Source organism: Dreissena polymorpha, chromosome 1 (assembly GCF_020536995.1).
Source record: "Dreissena polymorpha isolate Duluth1 chromosome 1, UMN_Dpol_1.0, whole genome shotgun sequence".
Lineage (NCBI taxonomy): Eukaryota > Metazoa > Mollusca > Bivalvia > Myida > Dreissenidae > Dreissena > Dreissena polymorpha.
Genome location: NC_068355.1, coordinates 78,270,148 through 78,295,976, shown reverse-complemented (window position 1 = coordinate 78,295,976; position 25,829 = coordinate 78,270,148). Strand labels below are relative to the sequence as shown.

Below are 25,829 nucleotides of genomic sequence, written 5' to 3'. Positions count from 1 at the left end.
ATGCACACAATTGTGATATGAATATTAAACAAGAACACCGCCTAGCGGGTGCAGACCGCTCATCTATTTTTCTTTTTAAAGGTGAAGGGACCTATCTTAATTTCAATTACAAAGGAGGGAGGGGTGGAGTGGAGGGGGGTGTATAGTGTGGGGGTGTGGTCATTTATTACATTATCTTCCAAAAATGCAAAATGCAAAAAAAAAAAATTTTTTTTTTTTTGGGGGGGGGGGGGGGGAGGCTTGGGGGGGGGGGGGGTGGTTGGACGGTATTTCAAAAATATAAAAATACTAAAAAATATTTGTGTTTTTTAACCATGTTTCCAAAAAAACAACAACAACAGGGCCCATAATTCCATCAAAATGCCAGTTAGAGTTACAAAACTTTGCCTGCACAGTCCCCTTATTATAGTTAGTAAGTGTTGCAAGAATGAAAGCAATAGCTTTGTTACTTTAGGAATAAAGTTAACCTAAACACAAAACTTAACCAAATTTTCAATTTTCTAAGTATAAAAAGGGCATATAATTCTGTCAAAATGCCAGTTAGAGTTACATAACTTTGCCTGCACAGTCCCCTTATGATAGTTAGTAAGTGTTGCAAGTATGAAAGCAATAGCTTTGATACTTAAGGAATAAAATGGACCAAAACACAAAACTTAACCAAAACTTTCAATTTTCTAAGTATAAAAAGGGCACATAATTCTGTCAAAATGCACGCCAGAGTTATCTTACTTTGCCTGCCCAGTCCCCTCATGATAGTAAGTTAGTGTATCAAGTTTGAATGCAATAGCATACTTAATGAGAAAAGTGGACCTAAATGCAAAACTTAACCGGACGCTGACGCTGACGCCAAAGTGATGACATTAGCTCATAATTTTTTTTCAAAAAATAGAGGAGCTAAAAATAATGTGAACTGTGTTCCATAAGAAGATTGTTTGGCTGCAACAACTAAAATTGAATATTGGTTGTTTTCTGTTGATTATCAATTTGATTTACAAGTGACAATACTATATTCACCAGTGACTGTGCCAATTGTGAAAACATTTTCTTTGATAGTCCAGTAATGAAAATCTCCCAAAATTAACACATTTTCTTTTAATTGCATGCTTTTTTCCCCAATAATAGAACACAAAATTAAGTTCAATTAGAGGAATTTGCAAAATTAATAACTTGACGTAAAACAAGTCATTTTACAGTAAAACAGTGAACAATTAATACAACTTTAACCCTTTCTATTACAGTTTGCAACAGGGAATTATTGTTTTCAAAAAGCTGATATTTCCCAACAAAAACAGAACAGTGTAACATAAACAACCATAATATTCATTATGCACCAAAACAAGGGTTTCCAGCATTCATGTAAGTTTATCTCTATAACAGTTGGTAAAAATGCAATAGAATGACATTAAAAATCTTATAAACAAAAGAGCAATTTCACATTCTTGATTGTGTCAGTTACATACATCTGCATTAAAGACACACAAGTATTACCATCTGGACACAATGATACCATGTAAACCAGGTTCCAGTTAAACAAACTAAGAGCCAAACAAATTCGACTTTCTATTATTATAGTAAATAAACTTAGAGACCTAAATGATGTCTTGCCTTACCTCGGAAAAAGGCAAGGCAATATTAAAAAAATTCCTAAAAACAAAAATGACTAGATTACATACTTTAGAGCCAATTTTCTGTAACCCTAATCAAGAGTCGAGTACCTCTCAATAAACATGTTTAGACATGACCCATTTATCTGTGATATATAATATATATATATAGGTCTTAGTGGAATGCCAAGATCAAATCCAAATCAGCTGTCTGTGAGATGTGCCACAATCACTGAGCCTGACAACCTGGTACTAGTACAATATGAAAGACCTGTGTTAGGAATTCTTAACATTTAACACTAACAAACTGTCTTAACTGTTCAGTTTAGGTTTCATCATAAAACAAACACCCCTCTGTGCAACTTTTGCCTTGTGGTGAAACGGGAGGCGGAAAACTACAACGGGCGAGGCATGGTCAGGGGTGATAACCCCAAAAAAGGGTTAGGGTAAGGGTTAGGGGTCGGGTTAGGGTTAGGGTTGGGTTTAGGCTAACCCAAACCCTAACCCGACCCCTAACACTAACCCTAACCCTAACCTTAACCCTCTAACCCCCCCTTGCGCAATACCATACCATGCCTCGCCCGTTGTAGTTTTCCGCCTCCCGTGGTGAAACACAAAGTGGAAAAACACACCACCTACAAAACATAAGTTGCATAATTGATCACATAATAAACAGCATTTTAAGTGTTGTTTTTATCTTCAAGAACATTTGATTCTGGATTCTTTTTAACTTTCAAGCTGTCCTCAGAAACTTGTGACACATAAAACATGGAGGACTTCTGACTGTTTGCTCGGCTGACAACTTTGAAAGCGGACTGAGGCCCTGGGGCAGCACCACTGCTGCTCCCAATAGCAGCATTTCCAGGGGAACCTGTCTGCATTTCTGACTGCTGGAGCAATGAATTCTGATTCAAGATTTTTATTGGTTGACTCTGAGTCACCTGACTAGTTTGTTCAGCCAATGGAATAGAACTATTTTGAGCACATGTTTTAACTGGCTGAGCAGCCGTCTGATGACTAAATTCTGGTTTCTGATTGGACGATGACTGAGACGGATCTTGTTCAGGCAGGTAATTATCCATAGGATCATTTTTAGTATTATCCATAATATAGAGTTTGACTTTATTGAAGAAATCCACAGGAGTGGAAGATGTGATTGGTGAAGATGGTCCAGCACTGGAGCTGCAGGATGATGGCAGACTTATGCCACTAGTTGCTACAATAAAGACAATAATGGTTATTTCAATTCAAGGAGTAGAAATAACATTTTTGTCAAACTGACTTTTACAAATAGAGCTCCCACAAACGGTGACTTTTTCCCAACAAAATTAAAGTAAAAACTTTAAAATCCATGATTTTTCAGTGTGTATTTTTTCTCTTTAAGTTTAACCTTTATTGTAGTGATGTGGTTCTTGAGCCCAAATTCATAAAGGTGAATATAAGTGCAAATACTGTGAGCAAACATCCTGCAAGCATGTTCAAATAATTGTAGAATAGAGTTTTGTTGTCATTTAAGAGAACAAGACTTACATCTTGGTTTGGGATACTCAGGCCATTTTGAGGAGGTTATTGCAGTGGGGCCATACATGGGAGAGTTGACAGGTGTAAAAAACTTGTTGCAAGTGGCCCGCCTCAGGAAGATGTCCATGTCCTTCATTGTGAGATTGTTGTGCAGCGTTTCCAGTGGCTTCAGAGAGGGAACCATGTTGAAACCATCAAACGCTGAAACATTCAAAAAGGGAAGTTTTGATAAATTATGTTCACAGCATGTTGTTAAGGTTATAATCTACGATATCATCTATTACAAACTTGAAAGTGGCTGCAGCATGAGGAAAATGAAGACTAATAGGCCCTAAAAGGTTTTCATGAGATGGTTCATATGTTTGCTAAAATTTAAATAATTGTTTACATTATCTGAATTTATGTGGGCAAAAACACTTAAATGAAAACAAATAACCTGATAACAATTAAAGTTCTAAACAGTGTGTTTACATTCTGTCCAGCCCATGTGTAAACCCCTGTGCACCCCGTTGATCCTGCAACCTAAAAATGGGTTTGAAGCCTTGCAATGTTGCAATGTGCTATCAATACATGCAAGGTTTCATGTTTACACTAGCAGACAGGGTAGCTCCTAACAAGACTGACATGATACATTAACTTTTAAGCCCATTGATGGCAAACATATATCTACGATGTAAAAAACAAGACACCTGACAAAATGAAAATAATATATAATGTACTCGCTGAAGGATGAATATTTCTTGCTTTGACTTGCTTTCAAATTAATGTCAGTACTCAATACTTGAACTAAAATAGGAAACAAATCCAAATATAAACTATGGTATAAAATGTGATAGTGAAATAAGAATCTTCTAATTTATTTTAGCTTTTAAACTTGATTATTAATTTTAACTGTAGTACACCAAATAGCAAACACAACCTTTGTCATTTATAATTTCAAAAAGATCTAAATTACCAACAATGCGTTAAAAATATGCTGCTTTCAACATATACTGTTAATTTCAGAAGCCTTTGTGGAACAGTGGGAGTTATTATGTTTGCACCAAAGGTAATGAGTTCAAAACCCAAGGGAATGCACACTTTTTTATTTATCTTATTTTCTTGCTATTTTAATTATTTATTTCCATTAAGGAAGGTATGGTTTGTTAGGTCAATACATGAAATGTTATTTAAAACACAAGCACGCACGCACACTGTGTGTGTGTGACATCCCGGAATGGTACATTACTGTAGGCCTGGTACATACACAGGTGGCAACTGTGTGGACACAGACAAACAACACAGAAACACATAACCATGAACTGGTGCAAGTGGAATACAAGTATGCATCTCAAACAAGTTTATGGTGTCTTAAGTTAGCAATCAACCAGTAGACTGCAAAAAGAAAGCTGAGCCTGATCACAGGGCAAAACTATTTTGCATAAGTAACAAGTTCAAGTTACATCACTGCCAGGATGAAAATATTCAAGTATGTAATATTATTTATTTTTTAACTTGAATTTATAGGGATCACTACAAGTCAAATGAAAAACTTCCAAAATATGTTTGTATCCCCTCTCCAAACAGAAACATTGAACATTTCTTTCACACAGGTCAAGGTAAGACATTAACCTTACTCATAAAACAAACAAACAAACAAGACTTTCATATGGATTTCATTTAATGTAACAAAAGGCAAAAAGTGAGCATTATAAATATGAAATAATTGTATAGTGTTAAATAACCTTCAAAACTAAAAGGTAAGTTATTGATGTATGGTCAGCTAATAATTCTAGCATATGAAAATGCACCCTGGTTTAATATCTACCTGTATATAAAGCTTTATTTCAAGATCTCATGCAGAAAAAGAGATGTACAAGAGGGCCTGAAAGGCCCAAAGTCGCTCACCTGAGATAACAAGATATTATTGGGACAAATCTTCTGACCAAGTTTCATGAAGACCACCCTTTGGAAGCCATGTTTTTCAAGCAAACATAATTATATTGAAACTCATCCAAGACATCATTGAGACCAATCTTCTGACAAAATTTCATGAAGATTGGACAATAAATGTCGCCTCTAGAGTGTTAACAAGGTTTTACTATAACCATATAAGGAACAAGGGACAAAATTGTCACAAAACCAGGTTTTCAGTTGAAAACAAAGTCTGATAAAGGGAGAAAATTCAAAATGTGTATTGTTAACCCCCTTGTGTAAAATTGACCTTGATATCAATTAGGAAAAAAAAGTCTGATAAAGAGAGACAACTCAAAATCAAAATGTGCATTGTTACTGATTGTTCATAGTTACATAGTTGTTTCAAAATCAATCTATTTTTAGTTGTGGCGACCTTGACCTTGGAGATATTGACGTAATTCTTTCGCACGACACACCTTCCAATAATGGTAAACAAATGTGCCAAATGATTTTAAAATGTCACAATGAATGACATAGTAATGGCCCGGACAAGCTCATTTATGGCCATTTTTTACCTCCAAACTCAAATTGTGACCTTGACCTTGGAGATATCAACATGATTTTTTCGCGCAACACACCGTCTAATGATGGTGAACAATTGTGCCAAATGATTTAAAAATCTCACCATGAATCACAAAGTAATGGCCTGGACAAGCTCATTTATGGCCATTTTTGACCTTCAAACTCAAATTGTTACCTTGACCTTGGAGATATCGACTTAATTCTTTCACGCGACACACCGTCCAATAATGGTGAAAAGATGTGCCAAATGATTTTAAAATGTCACAATGAATGACATAGAAATGGCCCAGACAAGCTCATTTATGGCCATTGTTGACCTTCAAACTCAAATTGTGACCTTGACCTTGGAGATATCGACGTAATTCTTTCGCGGGATACACTGTCTAATGATGGTGAACAAATGTGCGAAATGATTTTAAAATCTGACAATGAACGACAAGGTTATGGCCCGGACAAGCTTGTTCCGCCTGCCAGCCAGCCCACCAGCCTACATCGCCAATCTAATAATCAGTTTTTTCCTTCGGAAAACCTGGTTAAAAATGCCCCGTCCCCTGGCGGCCATGTTTTTCAACCAAAGGGCATCATTTTTGAACTCTTCTAAGATATTATTGGGATGAATCTTCTGACCAAGTTTCATGAAGATTGGACAATAAATGTGGCCTCTTGAGTGTTAACAAGATTTTACTATAGCCATATATAGCCATATAAGGAAAAATGCCCCGCCCCTTGACAGCCATGTTTTTCAAGCAAAGGTTTCCATTTTCAAACTCATCCAAGATATCATTAGGACAAATCTTCCTACCAAGTTTCATGAAGATTGGAAAATAAAAGTGGCCTCTAGAGTGTAAACAAGGTTTAACTATAGCCATATAAAGAAAAATGCCCTGCCCCTGGTGGCCATGTTTTTCAACAAACCGGCATCATTTTCGAATTCTTCCAAGATATTATTGGGATGAATCTTCTGACCAAGTTTCATTTAGATTGGACAATAAATGTGGCCTCCAGAGTGTTAACAAGATTTTACTATAGCCATATACAGCCATAAAAGGAAAAATGCCCCGCCCCTTGGCAGCCATGTTTTTCAAGTAAAGGTTACCATTTTTGAACTCATCCAAGATATTATTGGAAAAAATCGTCTGAGCAAGTTTCGCGAAGATCGGAAAATAAATGTGGACTCTAGAGTGTTAACAAGGTTTTACTATAGCCATATAAGGAAAAATGCCCCGCCCCCTGGCAGCCATGTTTTTCAACCAACCGGCATCATTTTCAAACTCGTCCAAGATATTATTGGGATAATTCTTCTGACCAAGTTTCATGAAGATCAAACAATAAATGTGGCCTCTAGAATGTTAACAAGATTTTACTATAGCCATATAAGGAAAAATGCCCCGCCCCTTGGCAGCCATGATTTTCAAGCAAACATAACCATTTTCTAACTCAACCGTCATATCCAGAAAAGACATGTTCTGACCAAATATCATGAAGATTGGACCAAAAATGTGACTTCTAGAGTGTTCACATGTTTTCACTATACATGTATACATATAGAGAAAACTGCCCCCCCCCCCTGGTGGCCATGTTTTTTCACCGATCTGGACCATTTTCGAACTCGTCCGAGATATAAATGAAACCAATGTTTCTACCAAGTTACATGATGATTGGGCAAAAATTGTGACTTCTAGTGTTCAGAAGGTTTCTCTATAGCCATATAAGGAATATTGCCCCGCCCCCTGGCGGCCATGTTTTTCAACGGACCGGAACCATTTTTGAACTCAACCAACATATCATTTGTGTCTTGTTTTGAGAAAACTGGGCTTAATGCTTGTGTGTAAAGTGTCGTTCCAGATTAGCTTGTGCAGTCCGCACAGGCTAATCAGGGACGACACTTTCCGCTTTTATGGTATTTTTAGTTTGAAGGAAGTCCTTTCTTACCGAAAATCAAGTTTATGCGGAAAGTGTCGTCCCTGATAAGCCTGTGCGGACTGCACAGGCTAATCTGGGACGGCACTTTACGCACATGCATTATGCCCAGTTTTGTCAGAACAAGACACATTTAGACAAACATTTTGACAAAGTTACATGAAGATTTGCCATCAAATGTGACTTCTACAGTGTTCACAAGGTTTTTCTTTTTTTTGACCTAGTGACCTAGTTTTTGACCCAGAATGACCCAGTTTCAAACTCAGTCGAGGTATCAATGGGACAAATGTTCTGACCAAGTTTCATGAAGATCGGACAATAAATATGGCCTCTAGAGTGTTCACAAGGCAAAATGTTGGCGACAGACGATCACAAAAGCTTATAAAGCTAACAAGAGGACCAAGATGGCCCTAGTTCGCTCACCTGAGAGGAGTCGGTTCATTTAATCTTTACCAAATGTCAAACTTGACCTAGATATTGTCCAGACAAACATCCTGGTCAAGTTTCATCATTATTTCATCTGCGAGTCATGATCAATGTAAGTTTAGTCACCGTGACCTAAACAGCCATTGTGTGAATACGTTTTTTGGCACTGTGACCTTGACCTTTGACCAAGTGACCTATAATCAATAGGGTCAACTTTTTATGATGATTGGCCAAAAATTGTGACTTCCAGAGTGTTTACAAGGTTTCTCTATAGCCAAATAGGGAAAACTGCCACAATATACATATAGAGAAAAATGCCCCGCCCACTGGCGGCCATGTTTTTTCACCGATCTCAATCATTTTCGAACTCGTCCGAGACATCAATTGAACCAATGTTTTGACCAACTTTCATGATGATTGGGCAAAAATTGGGACTTCTAGAGTGTTTACAAGGTTTCTCTATAGCCAAATCAGGAAAACTGCCCCGCCCACTGGTGGCCATGTTTTTCAACGGATCGGAACCACTTTTGAACTCAACCAAGATATCATTTAGACATACATTTTGACAAAGTTACATGAAGATTGGGCATGAAATGTGACTTCTACAGTGTTTACAAGGTTTTTCTTTTTTTTGACCTAGTGACCTAGTTTTTGACCGGGCAAAACCCAGTTTCGAACTCGGCCGAGATTCCATTGGGACAAAGCTTCTGACCAAGTTTCATGAAGATGGGACAAGAAATGTGGCCTCTAGAGTTTTTACGAGCAAATGTTAACAGACGAACGGACAGACATACGACGGACAAAGACCGGTCACAAAAGCTCACCTGAGCAATCAGGTGAGCTAATAAAAGAAAAAGGCATACTTCTGCTAATATTCAAGTCAGAGTAATGTATCTGTCAGTGACCACATATGATAAGCTTACACACATGCATCCAGTTTCAAGTGAATAACTGTAGAATATGATGTGGAGACATGCACATTTACCTTACCCAGAGCATTACACAGATGCCAACAAATGGGCAAAAGTATAGCGCAGACTAGACAGTGAATAGACAAGCTCAAAACATGTATGGTTAAGTTTGAACAGGAGACGCATCATATTTGCCAAATGAGAGTTAGCATGGTGGGCAGGATTACAGGAACTAGGGGACATACCCAACTCAGAGAGGGATGGGGAGCTGTAAGAGGCCATTCTGAATACTTGGCCCTGTCTCATTGTGTGGCTGCTATCTACAAATTGTGATAATAAACACAACTGAAGAAAGCTTAAAGGTGCAACGGGTACTCAGTGATATACAGGAAATATAGCCAGCTAACACTATTAAAGGCTATAGCATTGTTCAACTACATTATTCAATCTCTATGCAGCCACTGCAAAATTACAGTTAAAGAAATCATGTCGCATATACTAGTATTGTTTAATTAATGTGACTAAGTAATATTCACATGTCCTTTTGTGCTTTCATATTGTTCTGAATAGATAAATGTTTGAATGTTAATTTAAACTTTAGTTTTTCATTGTTTGCTCATGTGGCAAACAACCAACATATAAGCAAGCAAATGCAAATGCAGTTGATCCAGAGCAATCAAACATTTGAAATAGCCATCATGTTAAATATATTGGCTTATGTGGTAGTTAATTGCATATTATAAAATAATATTGATACTTATTTCGCTTTTCTTTAAAATAATACATTCTCACCAACAATGTAAGCAAGTGATTTCTTAAAACCTTAAAAAATTCACAGCAATTTAAGGTAAAGAAGCACAGGATTAAAATTACCTGAAAACTAAACACATAATCAAAATACTTGAGTTCACACAGGCACTGTTGTCTGTGAAATGTCTGGTGGTCTACAGTTTGTTCATTGATCACCTAAATTTAAATGTCAAAAATAATTTTTATGTTCAAGTTTTAAGAATGCCAACTGGTAACAAAATATACCCATTTAAGGTCTGGGTCACATTTATCTAGAATTAGAAAGCGGAAAAAAATGCCTATGCCAGTTTGGCTTATTCAAGGGCTATAATTATTCAAATGAGCTTCTGAAAATCAGGCTAGTAATCATACTTGGCATTTTATCCACACCATGATTAGAGACCAAGTTTGATCATGATACTTTTATAACTATTTAAGTTTGAGGGGAAACCATGTTTAAATTTGAATACCAAAACACGAACTTTGACACGAACAATTATGAGGTCAAATACCCGTATATAGAAATTTCACGCAATCATTTCATAGCGTAAACACACAAATTCTCATAAGGGAAAGGCACCCAATCAACTTTATTTATCCTTCAAGGTGATATACAGGTTAGTCTGTTAGATGTTATACAATTCATTTAAATCCAACAGAAGTATTCCCAAAAACAGGTTTTTCACAGCAACAAAATAAAGAAAAGTAATGAACTGGCTTATGAAGGCTAGTAGTCTTAAAGGAAAATATAATAGCAAATAACAGCAAAATTCACTACACAAGACACTCCTTTACCCACTTTAAAACACATGCACACAAACTTAGTATTGTTCAAAACAATTAATACAAATAGTATTATTTGCCATACCCAGTTATATAACATATTCACATATTTTCCTTATTTGACCTTATCTTTATCCTTTGCATTTTCATGTGAAAAATTGTTTTATATCATGGGCAACAGCATTGCTCCAGACAAGCCTGCGCGATTGCACAGTCTGGTCAATAGCTACCCTGTTGGCAAGAGTCACACAAGGTTTTGGTGTTTCATTAACAGACAGTGTAGCTCCTGACCTGACGGGGATGAGAAGGCTGGTCTAGAGACTAGAGTTATGCTGGCTGCATATGATGTAAGATCCATTTTCGCATGACACAGGTCATATCATTAACTAAAATAAATGTACGGGTAGTTGAGCAGAAACTACAGCAACAAGATATGTGTTTGTCAGAAACACTATGTCCCCTTTTGCACCGCTTTCAAGCTATATATTTGACCTTTGACCTTGATGGATGACCTTGACCTTTCACCACTAAAAATGTGCAGCTCCATGAGATACACATGCATGCCAAATATGAAGTTGCTATCTTCAATATTGCAAAAGTAATTGCAAATGTTAAAGTTGGTGCAAACAAACAAACCAATAAACCAACAGACAGACCAACAGACAGAACAAAAACAATATGTCCCCACTATAGTGGTGGGGGACATAAAAACTCACAGTAATTGTCAGCTGCATTGTAGACTTAAGTTTCCATCAAGGTACAATATTAAAGGTAACACTTTAAACCTATTGGACTTGGTATTTTAGGAGCTGGCATTATGTGTGGATTAAAATTTGACACAATCAACAGAAGTGCTAAAAACTAAAAAAATCAGAATCCCCACACTCATGAAATATTCCATTTATAATTTATCTAGGCAACAACAACAACCCAATTACATGTATATATTCCAAACATAAACATAACATTGACCAATTCCAACATCTACATGCAATGATGAAATTTGCATATTAACAGCTTAATTTAAAGTCTGTTTTTTCTAACTGCTTATTACGAAAAGGTACTTTTTAACTACACAACATTATGATCTGGTTTCTGATTCCAAAATGCACAAGTATTTCATTAATTATCTTACAGTGTATTATAAATGTATATATAAAGTATCCTTCAGTGGATGGTGATATTTTTTAGCAGACAGAGTTACTAATACTATCCATTAGGTCCATGTCTGTGTGCATGTGTCTCATACAGGGTACCTACTCACCATCAGCATGGTGGTGCAGAATGTAATCTTCACTGAATTCTTCACAAAAGTAATACAAAAGTAATAAAGACTGTTATTAGTAAATAAATAAATATAATAAAAAATAAGGCAATCACAAAAAAAACTTTCAAGAAACACACAAATGTATTGAGCTTTTCAACAGAAGGTTTTAAAAAATATGACCATGATGTTTTTTGCATTTCCCCAACAATCCAGCCTTGTGAACATTTAAAGTTTCAATCACTTTAATATACCCTTAATTTAACACCAGAGTAGTTCAAAACAAAATCTTGAGATCGAAATCATAACTTATTTTGTTAGTTTTATTTCAATATTCAGCTTTAAATCTCACACTCATAATTAGAAAATTCAATCTATTTAACAGGCCTTAAACAAGAGATTGTCACAATAACAATGAAGAAAACCTCTTCCCCCTCCCACCCCCTCATCCCAATGCTGCATGTTACCCCTAGCCCGGTCCAGTTTTGACTGGAGGGGCATGGTCTTTAAGAAGTCTTTGTAAAGAACCATATGGCAATTGTATATACCAAAACGAACACAACGGTTAGACAGGAATATATTTTAAAAGTAAATTTGACATAAAAAGACACGAGTCAGTTTATACAACAGTAGTATACATTGACAAACCTTTGTAGAAGACTACTAAATGATGTTACAAACCACATGTTAAACATGTGAAATGCGTGATTTTAGAGAAAAACTTTGCTTAAAGTTCAAATCAATGACGATAAAGTCATATAATTCTTACATTAAAAAATGGTTGTACCATTCATTATTTGTAGCTTGCACATGCAAAACTTCATATAACAAGACTATTGTCAAGCAATATGTCCCCTACCGGCTATAATTGTCAGAAATTCCATCATTTTCAGATATATTTTTAATATGTATTTGTTGCCATAGCAACCAGAATTTTGACAAAATGAAATGACGTGCATAATGTCCATATTGCCATCTATCCATGTTACAAGTTTCATGAAAAAATATTAAGAACTTTAAGTTATCGCAGGATCCAGAAAACCACCATTTTCAGCAGTATTTCTAGTCTATTTGTTGCCATAGCAACCAGAATTTTTGACGTAGGAACAAAATGAAATGACGTGCATAATGTCCATATTGACATCTATCCATGTTCCAAGTTTCATGAAAAAATATTAAAAACTTTTGAAGTTATGGCAGGATCCAGAAAAGTGTGAAGACAGAGCGAAAACCATAAGTCACCTCCGTTAAAACGGGTAGAGGACTAATAAGGATTAATCTGCAAACTTAAATATTGTATGTTGATGTGTTGGGATCAGACGCACAAACAACAAACATGCTGATTCTAGTATAACTGCCTTTTATTTGTAATGAGGGTGGTGGCTACAATTTATATGATGATTTCACATACACACTATACACTGTAACTCCAATATAGCGCGCTCCGTTATAACGCTGAATCCAATATAACGCGGGCGTGGGGGCGGGGGGGGGGGGGGGGGGGGGGGGGTGGAGGTGGGGGGGGGGGGGTGGTGGTGCTTGGATCCCGTTTTTTCTCAAACCTTCTATTTCTGATTCAAATCCATGTTATGCAACTTCATGTACTTTCATAAAATTCAAAGATGGCGGCGTTCACATTTTGATTGCTTTATTCAACCGTTTGTTTAACCGATTTTAATCGCTTCGAGGACAACGACACTGACAGCTAATTGGTGTTAATCTGTTGTGTAATGTCAATAAAGGTACAAAAAACTCGCGTGTCAGTGTTTATAACATGTATATGTATTCCTTATCAGAGCGGTATGGTGCTCTAATTTCAATAAGTTAAGTGCAAGCGGGATAATTATAAAATTAAAGTTATTCAAAACGATTAAAACATTCTTACTTTGATATGATTGCAGTTTGACTATATTAAAAGAGCGGCTGTGAAATATACAGCGCACAGTATAAAACAAGTTTTTGTGTTATTCATTATCATTCTAGTATTTAGGCATTTAATCTTGCAGTTTTGTGTACGAGAAATGAATGAAATAATCCAGATGATTTATTTACCACGCACTGTATTTGTTAACAAAGAGATTTACTTTCAGTTTTGCTCGGTATCAGAAAGTCCCCAGAAAACACGTTTTTTGCATGGCTGCGTATGACGCAATAAAACATTTTTTGTACTGTACATGTATCGTATTGCATTCAATCTAATTTAATTTCGCTCGTCCAATGAAAGCTCTGCCCCTTAATGCACTGTTCTCTTTACACTTCTAAAAATGTTGTATGCATATGCTTTGTGTTTATGAATTTCTTAGACAAATTTATTGTCATAAATGTTCAAGATTATCATTTTTTAAGTGATGTTGTAACTTTATTGGATTATCGGATTAATGTGCACATTAGAAAAGCGGTATATATACTGTCAACAATATGATTCGGTTTATATGCATGTATTTGCGGATGACAACACAGCATGGCAATAAACAGGGCCTATATTATAGGCTATACTATACCTGTTTTTTTTACAGCCCCTGCAATAAATGAGCTCAAAAATTATCATGCGGATCCGTTTATAACGCTGTTTCGCGGCTTGGACCCCACTGACCGCGTTATATTGGAGTTACAGTGTACACTGCAAGCAAGACATTCCTAGAGTTTAAGTATGTCTCTGAACTTACTCAACTTGTTTGGGACCATAAGACCATGTTTAATAACAAAACACCACATCAGAGGTATCTTTCCAATTTAATTTATCTCTTTCTTCTTTTCTGTACATGAACTGACATCAGCCAAGTACTTTGTACTAAGCACTTACTAAAAATGAATATACATTGAAGCAATTTAATGTCAAAACTAATAGAAAATTCGATCATTTGCATGACCTATGCTTCAATCTAAGTAATTATATTTATTTTAAATGAAAACAGATCAATACCATCCCCAATGGATGATTATGAGCAGGTTTTGGCATTTGTGGGTGTTCCTGCAGAATTGAGTGTGTATGGTTGTCTAATATTAAAACAGCTCATTACCACACAATTCAATTATTAAGGCCAGATGTGACATTTGTGGGAGTGCCTCATATGAAAGGTAGGTTCGGGCATTTGTTGGAATGTTTCAATGAGGGATTGAACTAACAGCTGCTGACATACATATGTATATCGAATGAAAGGTTGCTATTATCCTCAGTAAGAAGCAACTTCTACATTTGTTTCAATGTTGCACCGCGGCCAAAATAACAAGCTAAACTAAAACATCTTGTGGCACACTTATTTTCCCACAGACCAGTACAATTTCCAAACTCAATTGAAAGATCAAAGGAACAAACAATTTAGCTAAATATGTGACTTCAAGACAGCTCACTAATTTTAAATAGCCATATAAGAAAACAAGAAACCGTCAGAGACGGGTGATGCTCCCCAAAGTTTTTTTTTGACACAATATTGCACTATATATTCAGATAAAAGGAAACATCTTGAGGGGTATAACTTTGGACAAAATAATAGGATGGATGGTATAGCAACATAAAAATTTCAAAGGGCCATAACTCTCTAAATAAATCATCTAACCAGAACCCACAAATAAAATACGCATCTCCTCAAGGTAGTTAAGCTTCCCATAAAGCTTCATTGAATTCCGGTCATTAGTTGCTGAGAAATAGCCCCGACAAGAATTGCACTATGTGTACAGTTAATGAAAAATTTGGGGGAGCATAAAAATCATCCGACCAGAACTGGCTGATAATATGAACATCTCTTCTTGGTAGTGAAGCTTCCCATTAAGTTTAATTGAATTCCGGTCATTTATTGCTGAGAAATAGCCCGGACAAAAATTGTGCACGGACGGACACACGCAAGGATAGACGAAGCGGAGACTATATGCTCCCCCCAAAAATTTCGGGGGAGCATAAAAATTGTGCCGCCCCCTTGTGACCATGTTTTTTTAACCAATTTTAACTATTTTTAAACTCAGAAGAGATATCATTAAATTTTGAACAAATATTCTAACTTAGTTTCATGGAGATTGAAATTTAAACTTCTACAGTTTTAACAAGTTTTTTTCTATAGCCACAAGAGAACTGCCCTACCTCCTAATGTTTTTCGACTATCCGTAACCATTTTCGAACACAAATGAGATATCATTAGAACAATTATTGTCCTGATCAAAATTCATTATGATTGGACAATAAATGTGACTTCTAATGTAAAGAAGCTTTTTCTTTAATTTGAAATAATTATTGACTTTTTTTACCTCACATGACCCATGTTCAAACACAGCCAAGTTTCTATTAGAACAAATCTTCTGACCAAGTTTCATGATGATCTGATTTTAAATGTGGCTTCTTGATTGATAACAGGATATATGTTGAAGATGAACAACGCATGACAGAAACCCACAACAGACAAAAGATGATGACCAAATCAGAACACTAGCATGTTGTGCTCAGTTGAGCGAATCCAAACAGCCCATGCCAAACCCACTGGGTAATATGGGCAGGTATGGAGTTTTTGTGGGCGTGTCTCACCTTTGAATGCCTCTGGGTTCAGGTAGAGAAGGCTGGAGAAGGAGTGGTGGCTGTCAGTCTTGATGGGCAGATGAATTGTGCAGTAGTGCTTTTCCAAGATTGCTGAAAGGGAGAGAACTCTGTGTAAAGAATGGGTTACAGAACACTATACATGGAAAACATGCATAATAATTTGAAGTCAACCTAACATTTGATTTTACTCAAAAATGAACTGCAAAATTACTTTTTCATTTAAAGTTCAGTTTTAAATAAATTACACATAGTATTGTTTGTTTCCTTAACAGGGCATCACCCTTTCCTCAAATGATCTGAGGTAAAAGCATTCATTCCATTAGCTGCCCCATGCAAAATCGGGTCATATGCCATATGCAACCAGCGAAATGTTTCACTTTATGTAACGTGGTATCTGTGTAAACAATGGGTTACAGAACACTATACATGGAAAACATGCATAATAATTTGAAGTCAACCTAACATTTGATTTTACTCAAAAATGAACTGCAAAATTACTTTTTCATTTAAAGTTCAGTTTTAAATAAATTACACATAGTATTGTTTGTTTCCTTAACAGGGCATCACCCTTTCTTCAAATGATCTGAGGTAAAAGCATTCTTTCCATTAGCTGCCCCATGCAAAATCGGGTCATATGCCATATGCAACCAGCGAAATGTTTCACTTTATGTAACGTGGTATCTGAATCTGACAGGGAAATCTTGAGCAGACTCAGTCATGCGCAGGCTGGGCTGGAGCAACTGTGGCTGAATTTGCCATTTGAGAATCATTAAAAACCATTTACGCAGGACACATGAACTTTTTTACCTCTTCTTTATATTAGTAAACATTCAAATAAAACATGATCACCATTTAGGAAAATAAATTAAAATTGAATAAAATCAAATATTAAACTGTAGGATGATCCAGACACGTACTGTCAACTTTATTACACAATATTTCTAAAAAGTAAATTACAAATTAATAATCATTAAAAAATTCTAGATTACATATCCCTGTAATAATTTAAGAATCTCAAAACAACACTTACATATAAAGCTTGTATTTATATGCATCATGGTTTAACATTTAGAAGTTAAAATACGTATATGTGCACATTGAAAATATTTCAGACAATTACAATATCTGAGACCTGCATACAATTGAAATAATTATGGAATACATGTGAGAAAAGGTTCTGAAGTATAAAGAATATGCAAGTAATACCGTCTTAATCCTAATAAACGCTCCCGCCCTAATAAACGCGCCCCTATCGTAAAATAAAATGAAGGAGTGATCAAAATAATAGCGCCCCCTTTTCTCGTCTGCTAAGGGGTAAAGTAATTGCATTTTATTGACAGAACATTCTTTTTTTATCAACAAGGTACAGTACAGCTCAGGCAAAACCAACAAATTTCCGCGATCCCCGGAGTTTGACGACAACAAGTGTTCGCGGAGTTGACTCGGAATCGACCATCTGGTTGCCGCGTCTGTTCGCCGAGACACGTCTCGGCATGATGCTGAGGAAATTGTTGGTGATGTGACACTCCGCGAACACTCTTATTAACTATAATTAACCTAGGATAGAAACTGATAACAAGTTCCGAAACATAAAGTTTATTCAATGTAGATAAACTACGTTCGGACATAAACCATCAAAGCCAATCCCCAATTGATTTGTCTGTAGAACAAAATGGGATTGTTAGCGTTGTTGTTTTCAAATTTCAACATGTATTTCACACCGTGACAGTTTTTCTGTCTTTTTTAAATGCCGCGTATAAAACCAAAACGTGTTCGCACCTAGCTGTAGGATACTGCACGTCGATGAGTGATAATTGCGTGTTTGATAAGGCAAGTAACAGTTTGAAGCAAAAGAGAACTCATAACTGATTGTTATAATCGTATCTTCCCGAGTTTCTCGATTCCCCGATACATACGTTTCAACTGTCTCAATCGCATACATGCAACTTCTCCCGTCTTTATTCATTACCCGATAATCTCGCATATGCCCGATTTCCATTTTTAAAAGCAAATTCTGGTTAATATTGATGATAAAAGTGCTCAATTTCTGCATATGCTTCTATTTAAAGATTTGATGAAATAAGCGCCCAATAAGGACAGTTGTATTACAACATGCGTAAATCACCTGACATGGTTTGCACTTTTCAGGTACAGATATTTACGGCTTCAAATTCAAGCCACATATAGGTAGTGCACGTGAATTAAATGAATTTCTTTGTTCTGAAAAAAGCGCGTGAAAAATAAAACATTTGATTTTATTCAAATGGTCAATATTATTTATATTTTTGTCGTCTGTGTATTTTAGCAACTCGATCTTATGCAAAAAGATATCGTGTTTTTTTTCGATGTTTAAAGCAAGTCTCGTTTCCGAGATTAAACTGTGTAAATTTCTTCGATATGGTTACTGACCAACATTGTTTTGACAAATGACATCCGATGGTAACTGTATGAAGTATGCAGAAAAGCTGACGAAATGTTAAAACAATCGCCTATAAATACGAAAAACAGGGTATTATCTGTATGTTTCTTATATTCGTTAATTTGAAATTCTTTCATTTGTTAATATGAAAACTATTTAAAATTTGTTATAGTATACAATCAATATTTGTACATATTTCTCCTCGGCGAATCGCCGCGTGTCAAGACGCGGTGTGATTCGGAAGATCGATGCCGAGGCAGAAACAGAATGATAATGGGGTGCAGTATTCTGGTAAAACTAATTGTGATATGTTTATGATTGCTCAATGAACTTGGAACTTTTCACAAATACCGGTAAACATATTTTACGTGTCAGTTCATATTATACCTAAAGGGGGGTGAAATAAACGCGCCCCCATTGAGATTTGCATCGCACCCGGGCGCGTTAATTAGGATAAAGACGGTATACAGTAATTACCCAAGTTTTCAGACACTTAATAATAATATTTTGGGGGGTCTGAAAATTTAGATATGAAAAATATTCAAAAAATACAAATGTAAAAAAATTAAGAGACTGATGTGTTATGTTTGTCAAATTTTATATTGAAATAAAACCAAGTAATACATGTGCAATAATTTTATTGTGATGTACTCTTCTTTCTCTCGTAACTTTAAAAAAATACAGCTTCACTTATTTGTAATCTCCGACCTGAAAGGGTATATAACAAGAGGGCCAAGATGGCCCTAGTTCGCTTACCTGAGAGTAGTCAGTTCATTTAATCTTTACCAAACGTCAAACTTGACCTAGATATTGTCCAGACAAACATCCTGGTCAAGTTTTATCATTATTGAACCAAAACTCTGGCGTATGGAGTGTTTTGTTTTTGTAAGATTTGACCTGGTGACCTATATTTTGAGTTGACCCCCCTTACCAAACATCAAATTTTGCTTACAAACATAAATATTATGACCAAAATTCATAAAATCTGAAACAAAATAGTGACCTCTAGAGTGTTTACAAGGATTTTGTATTATATAATGAAAATTTGGACAATCTAAGGGCAATAATTATGGCATTAATTATGTGATTTTGCTCATTTTCAAACGTGACTGAGATCTTTCAGCAACTTTGATAAAGAATACTTGAGAAATGTGAATGCTAGAGTGTTTACAAACCAAATGTGGACGGGCAGACGGCGGACAAAGACCAATCCTTAAACCTCACCGGAGCAATCAGGGGAGCTAAAAAGTGTATTTCGACGATCTGAGACGTTTTCCAACTTGTCCAAGAAATCAATAAAACCAATGTATTGATTAAGTTTCACTATGATTAGGCAAAATATGTGACTTCTATATTGTTCGATCACAAGGTTTCTCTCTAGCAACATAAGGAAAACTGCCCCCCCCCCTGGCAGCCATGTTTTCTGACCGATCTGGACCATATGCAAACTCATCTTAGATATATATAAAACCAATCTTTTCACCAAGTTTCATGATGATTGGGCAAAAAATGTGACTTCTAGAGTGTTCACAAGCTTTTTTTACTATATAAATATAAGAAAACTGCCCCCCCCCCCCCCCCAGCCATGTCATTCAACTGACCTGAACCATTTTCGAACTTAACTCTCATATCAAGGAAACAAATGTTCTGACCAAATTTCATGAAAATTGGGCAAAAAATGTAACTTTTAGAGTGTTCACATGTTTTCACTATATACATATAGAGAAAAATGCCCCGCCCACTGGCGCCATGTTTTTTCACCTGATCTGGACCATTTTCAATCTCGTCCAAGATATCAATAAAACCAATGTTTTGACCAACTTTCATGATGATTGGGTAAAAATTGTGACTTCTAGACTGTTTACAAGGTTTCTCTATAGCCAAATAAGGAAAACTTCCCCGCCACTGGCGGCCATGTTTTTCAACGGACTGGAACCACTTTTGAACTCAACCAACATATCAATAAGACAAACATTTTGACAAAGTTACATGAAGATTGGGCATGAAATGTTACTTCTACAGTGTTAACAAGTTTTTTCTTTTTTTGACCTAGTGTCCTTGTTTTTGACCCGGCACGACCCAGTATCGAACTCGACCGAGATTTCATTGGAACAAAGCTTCTGACCAAGTTCATGAAGATCAAACAATAAATGTGGCCTCTTGAGTGTTTACAAACAACTGTGGACGACGGACGGACGGACGGAAGACGGACAAAGACCGGTCAGGTGAGCTTAAAACTTTTAAAAAATACAACCATACTGCTTCCTGAATATGATGTAATTGCAAATGCTGTTGGGTGACATCAATGTTACCTGTATATATAGTAATTTACCAAATAACGCAATTGTAATGGTTCATTGTCCTCAGGGCATTCATATGCCAGGTTTTATTAACATAATCTGGTTCTAAAACTCCATGATCAAGGCTCCCTAAATCAGCAAAAACAGGGCAGAATTCTGTAAAACAGGCTGTCAAATATACTGTCCGAAAAATAAGAGTATTTAGTTATGGATGAAAACCCATATGTTCCAAAATAGTCACGAAAAGTAATTATTTTGGCTTAAAAAGGGGTTCGAAAAGTTAAAGTGTCTGAAATCTTTGAGTAATTATGGTACTTAAGTATTTACTTGGGAGGCTGTGTGCAACTGTTACAAAGATCAGAAAACTGATGTAATATGACCAGTGATGGATTTGGGACGTTTGATGATGCAAGTATTATTACTTCCTTCTTGTGTGAGATTGTATATTCATTTCTCCAGTAATATATCACTATCATAAACCTCAAACAATCATTTAATTAATAGAACAACAAAGTCAACCAAATAAATGTGTAATTATCACTAGGGAATGTGCTAAATGATTTCATGTTTTGGGTGAGAAACATATGATCTGTGTTTTTTATCCTAATTAAAATAAAATACATGATACTCTTTAGGTAATGTAACAATTGTATTTAATGTAAAAATTGCAAACAAATAAACACAAATATACAATATTCCACCTAGAGATGGGATGGCCAGCACCTTACAAATTATGTACATAGTTGAAAAAAAGAAAATTTAAATAGAATGTGTTAGTTTTCAGGAAGTTACAAAATCTCATTAGAGTGTGTTCTAAAAATTGAGTAAAAAAAATCACAACAATTGCAATCATTTTTAAAATAATCATTCTAGAAACACTCATTCAAACAATGACAGCATAAAATAATAAATTATTCTATATAATGTGAAAATTAGTAGCAAAAATTCAGAAAATAACCAAAGGATAAATGCTAAATGCTCGATAATACAACAGCTTTATCCAAAACAATCAAGACGTAATCACATAGGATGCTATCTTTCAACAAAGCAACGGGTGCAAACTAGCGCAGAACACGGGTATATAGCACATGAAATACTGACTGATCTGTTCGCCCTCCTCTCCCCACATAAACACATCGGACAAAGAACTGTGAAACGGGAAATGACCAAGCCTGGTCTTAGTTTTCCCTGAAAATTTGGCAAAATGCAGCACATCAGGCTTGATGTAACAATACCATAACAAACCAACATGAGCTTCTTTCCTTATTCTTCTAACTTCATACTGCCAAAAGTCAATACAAACTACAGTTGCCAAATCACTTTATCTATACCTGCAAATTTCTTTAAAATGTTATTTGAAAAAAAAAGAAGATGCTTTTGCAATTACAACTTTTGTTCATCAGTATTAATACCTTTTGATTTTTTAGGTACAGTACACAGAAGATAAGAAGAGGAGATTTTGAGTCCATTGAATAGTCAAGAAACTCCTTAAGGAAACACAATATTGCAAACAAAAGATAATGCATGGCTGTGAAAAGCAGCTTCTTAAGTCAGCTGAAAATGGTATCAACAACTTATATAGTATTTCACTGATAAATAAACTGGTTTTAAACTCTTGCATTACAAGATATCTATTAACCATTAAACATTTTCTCTTATTGTGCTCTAGCCTGAAGGCATTTTAAGAACAGTCAACTTTGTGAATAAATTTAAACTGAGGAGCTGCGCCATGAGCGCATGATACGCCCGTCGTTCGCCAATGAAGTAGTAAGGTAATAAATAACCCTTTGAATCAATTTTTTACTTCAGTTGGCAGAAGACAGCTGGAATATTTGTCAAAAAAATATGTTCAACTCACCCATTTGAGTATGTGTGTATGGAATTCCAATGTTCCAGTCAAATCTCATCCAGTTGAATATGTGAATACTTGATAATTTAACATTGTAACATGGTAAATCCGATACGGTAGGACAGTCAATGAAATCACGAAATTTTGACGAACAAAGTCGCATAACTCTGGAACGACAATTCAGAATTCCGTCAAAAATGAAAGGGGATCAGGGTTTATGAATATTAAGATTGTGTTAAAATTTGAAAAAAATCCATCGAAGGATATTTGAGCTACGGTAGGACATTCAATGAAATCACGAAATTTTGACGAACAAAGTCCCATAACTCTGGAACAACAATTCAGAATTCCGTCAAAAACGAAAGGGGATCAGGGTTTATCAATATTAAGATTGTGTTGAAATTTGAAAAAAATCCATCGAAGGATATTTGAGCTACGGTAGGACATTCAATGAAATCACGAAATTTTGACGAACAAAGTCCCATAACTCTGGAACAACAATTCAGAATTCCGTCAAAAACGAAAGGGGATCAGGGTTTATCAATATTAAGATTGTGTTGAAATTTGAAAAAAATCCATCGAAGGATATTTGAGCTACGGTAGGACATTCAATGAAATCACGAAATTTTGACGAACAAAGTCCCATAACTCTGGAACGACAATTCAGAATTCCGTCAAAAACGAAAGGGGATCAGGGTTTATCAATATTAAGATTGTGTTGAAATTTGAAAAAAATCCATCGAAGGATATTTGAGCTACAGTAGGACATTCAATGAAATCACGAAATTTTGACGAACAAAGTCCCATAACTCTGGAACGACAATTCAGAATTCCGTCAAAAACGAAAGGGGATCAGGGTTTATCAATATTAAGATTGTGTTAAAATTTGAAGAAAATCTGTCAAAGGATATTTGACGTAGCGTACGACATTAACAGACGGACGGACGGACGGACGGACAGACGCGGGGTATACCATAATACGTCCCGTCATAGACGGGCGTATAAAAAATGTATGTGTCACCAGTAAACAATGCTCATATGAAAGCATCTTATTACAGTTGGCAAGTTCAAATTTATGGTAAATTGGTGATATGACAAGTGATGCCAAGATTGGGCTCAACCATTAACAAATTATATGCAGTAAATCCGCTGTTTTTCCAGAAATCAATAACGTTACCCGATCCTTCAAGTTAATTCCTTGGATTAACATTCATGTAAAAAGTTTTCATAACAATAAAAAAACACAAGTTCAGGCTGATGCATGGATAGTTTACAGCCCTTATAAATCTAGTAATTTGCAAGATTGACAAACAATGCAGATTATTTTTTTAATAAAATAGGGCATATAAATTATCAAGTAAACATTCATCACTTTCAAAAAATAAATATGCCACAGGGATTAAACATAAAATTGAACAAGCGATGTGTTTGTGAAACACTATGTCCCCATATATTTGACCTTTGACCTTTCACCACTAAAAATGTGCAGCTGCATGAGATACACATGCATGCCATATAATAAGTTGCTATCTTCAATATTGCAATAGTTATGGCAAATGTTAAAGTTTGCACAAACATACAAACAAACAAAGCAACATACAGGGCAAAAACAATATGTCCCCCACTATAGTGGTGGAGGACATAAAAATGAAATGTTTCCATAGGGTAAAGATGACCCCAAAATTGTATTAAAACTGGAATATGTATAAAACAAGCTGTTTTATGGTCTAATTTGTCCTTTAAGTGTAACCTGAACCTTTTAAGTGGAGAGACAGGAGTCACATTGACAAGACCCTCTTATGATGGGTGACATTTGACATTTTTTTTCAACATCAATCCTTGAATGGCAAAGATATAGCAAAGGCAGGATTTTTTGCAAAGACGAACAGCCAGAAAGCCAGTGCCACTGCTTTATGCTGCCTTCTTTGAAGGGGAAAAGTAAAAAGTTTAAATAAAATTGAAACCACTAAAGAAATCATAAATATTATCCTTAAACACAAAGCCCAACATTAACATGCCAGTTTATATACAGTATATATACATTCAAATGTTGCACTTAACAAAGACCAGTTGAAAACAAGCTTTACTGCAATTGGTTATCTGGTATTCAAGTGTATTAGATACATGTTGTTTTTCAGCCACTAAAATATTCTGTATTGAAATATCATGAACTGTACTCGTTACCAGCAATTTTAAGTGCCATATAATACAAATATCAAGTGTCAAAACAAATGTTTGGCTGGCATTGTTATTCCGCCAAATACTTTAATTAAGTTACATAAAATAGTCAATATTATGTTTTGGATTTTGATTATGCCATGTCAAAATCAAGTTTCATAATTAATGAACATTAAACTTGTATGTAAACTTATAAATGGTGTTTTGATGACTTGTATCTAATTGGATGTATACAGTAGCATCCCCTCACGGCTATGACTCTTAATAAACTGATTGCATAGAACCAACTTGATGGATCTCAGAACACCAAATAATAAACATGTCAAGTAATGCTTGTAAAACAGGTAAAACATAAATAAATATGTTATATTCTCACCCATGGAAGTCTCCTTTTTCTCATGCTCTTCTAAACTTTTACTGCGCTTTTCTTCGTAGCTTGTACCTGTTAAAAAACAATTTAATAAAATAATGATCAGTTTGATTAATTCTGGTATTTCAAGAGAGGAATATCCTGTAACTAACGATGTGGTGGGTTTAGCCCTTTCTTGTTCAAGAAGAAAAGTGAAAATGGCTTTATGAAACTAGCATAAAACCAGAAAAGTATGGAGGTCACTCAAAATTTGTTTAGGCTTTATCATTTTTGCTGCTAATATAAATCTAAGGGTTGGAAATAAAGCCTTAAAAACTTTTATCCAGCAAAAAATGTCTTTAATTTCATTTGATTTTCTAAGGGACAACAAAAGCGTAAAAATTTGCATCTGAGTGTTAAAGGGATTGTTTGTACCTGCAAGACATTGTATTTTCATCTCCTGGGCTTACAACTACAGAAGAAGATTAAAAGAATGTGGATAGAGGCAACAAT

The 25,829-nt window shown here is 35.5% G+C and overlaps 1 protein-coding gene across 17 annotated transcripts in view; it reads right to left on the bottom strand.

Annotated features, from left to right (window-relative positions):
* Positions 1 to 1,342: 1,342 nt before the first annotated feature.
* Positions 1,343 to 25,829, bottom strand: part of LOC127836381 (inositol hexakisphosphate and diphosphoinositol-pentakisphosphate kinase 2-like) — a 139,226-nt gene continuing 114,739 nt past the window's right edge. For 10 of the 17 annotated variants that reach the window (XM_052363089.1, XM_052363080.1, XM_052363094.1 and 7 more), the window contains 7 exons: positions 25,344 to 25,409; positions 22,042 to 22,128; positions 16,210 to 16,311; positions 14,198 to 14,215; positions 9,106 to 9,180; positions 3,135 to 3,326; positions 1,343 to 2,820 (listed from right to left, as the gene is read on the bottom strand). In XM_052363089.1, the coding sequence (XP_052219049.1) occupies positions 2,285 to 2,820; positions 3,135 to 3,326; positions 9,106 to 9,180; positions 14,198 to 14,215; positions 16,210 to 16,311; positions 22,042 to 22,128; positions 25,344 to 25,409 (1,076 nt within the window). In that variant the 3' untranslated portion in view covers positions 1,343 to 2,284. The remainder of the gene's footprint in view (positions 2,821 to 3,134; positions 3,327 to 9,105; positions 9,181 to 14,197; positions 14,216 to 16,209; positions 16,312 to 22,041; positions 22,129 to 25,343; positions 25,410 to 25,829) is intronic. The other 7 variants (XR_008028743.1, XM_052363022.1, XM_052363060.1 and 4 more) reach the window with 7 other exon arrangements.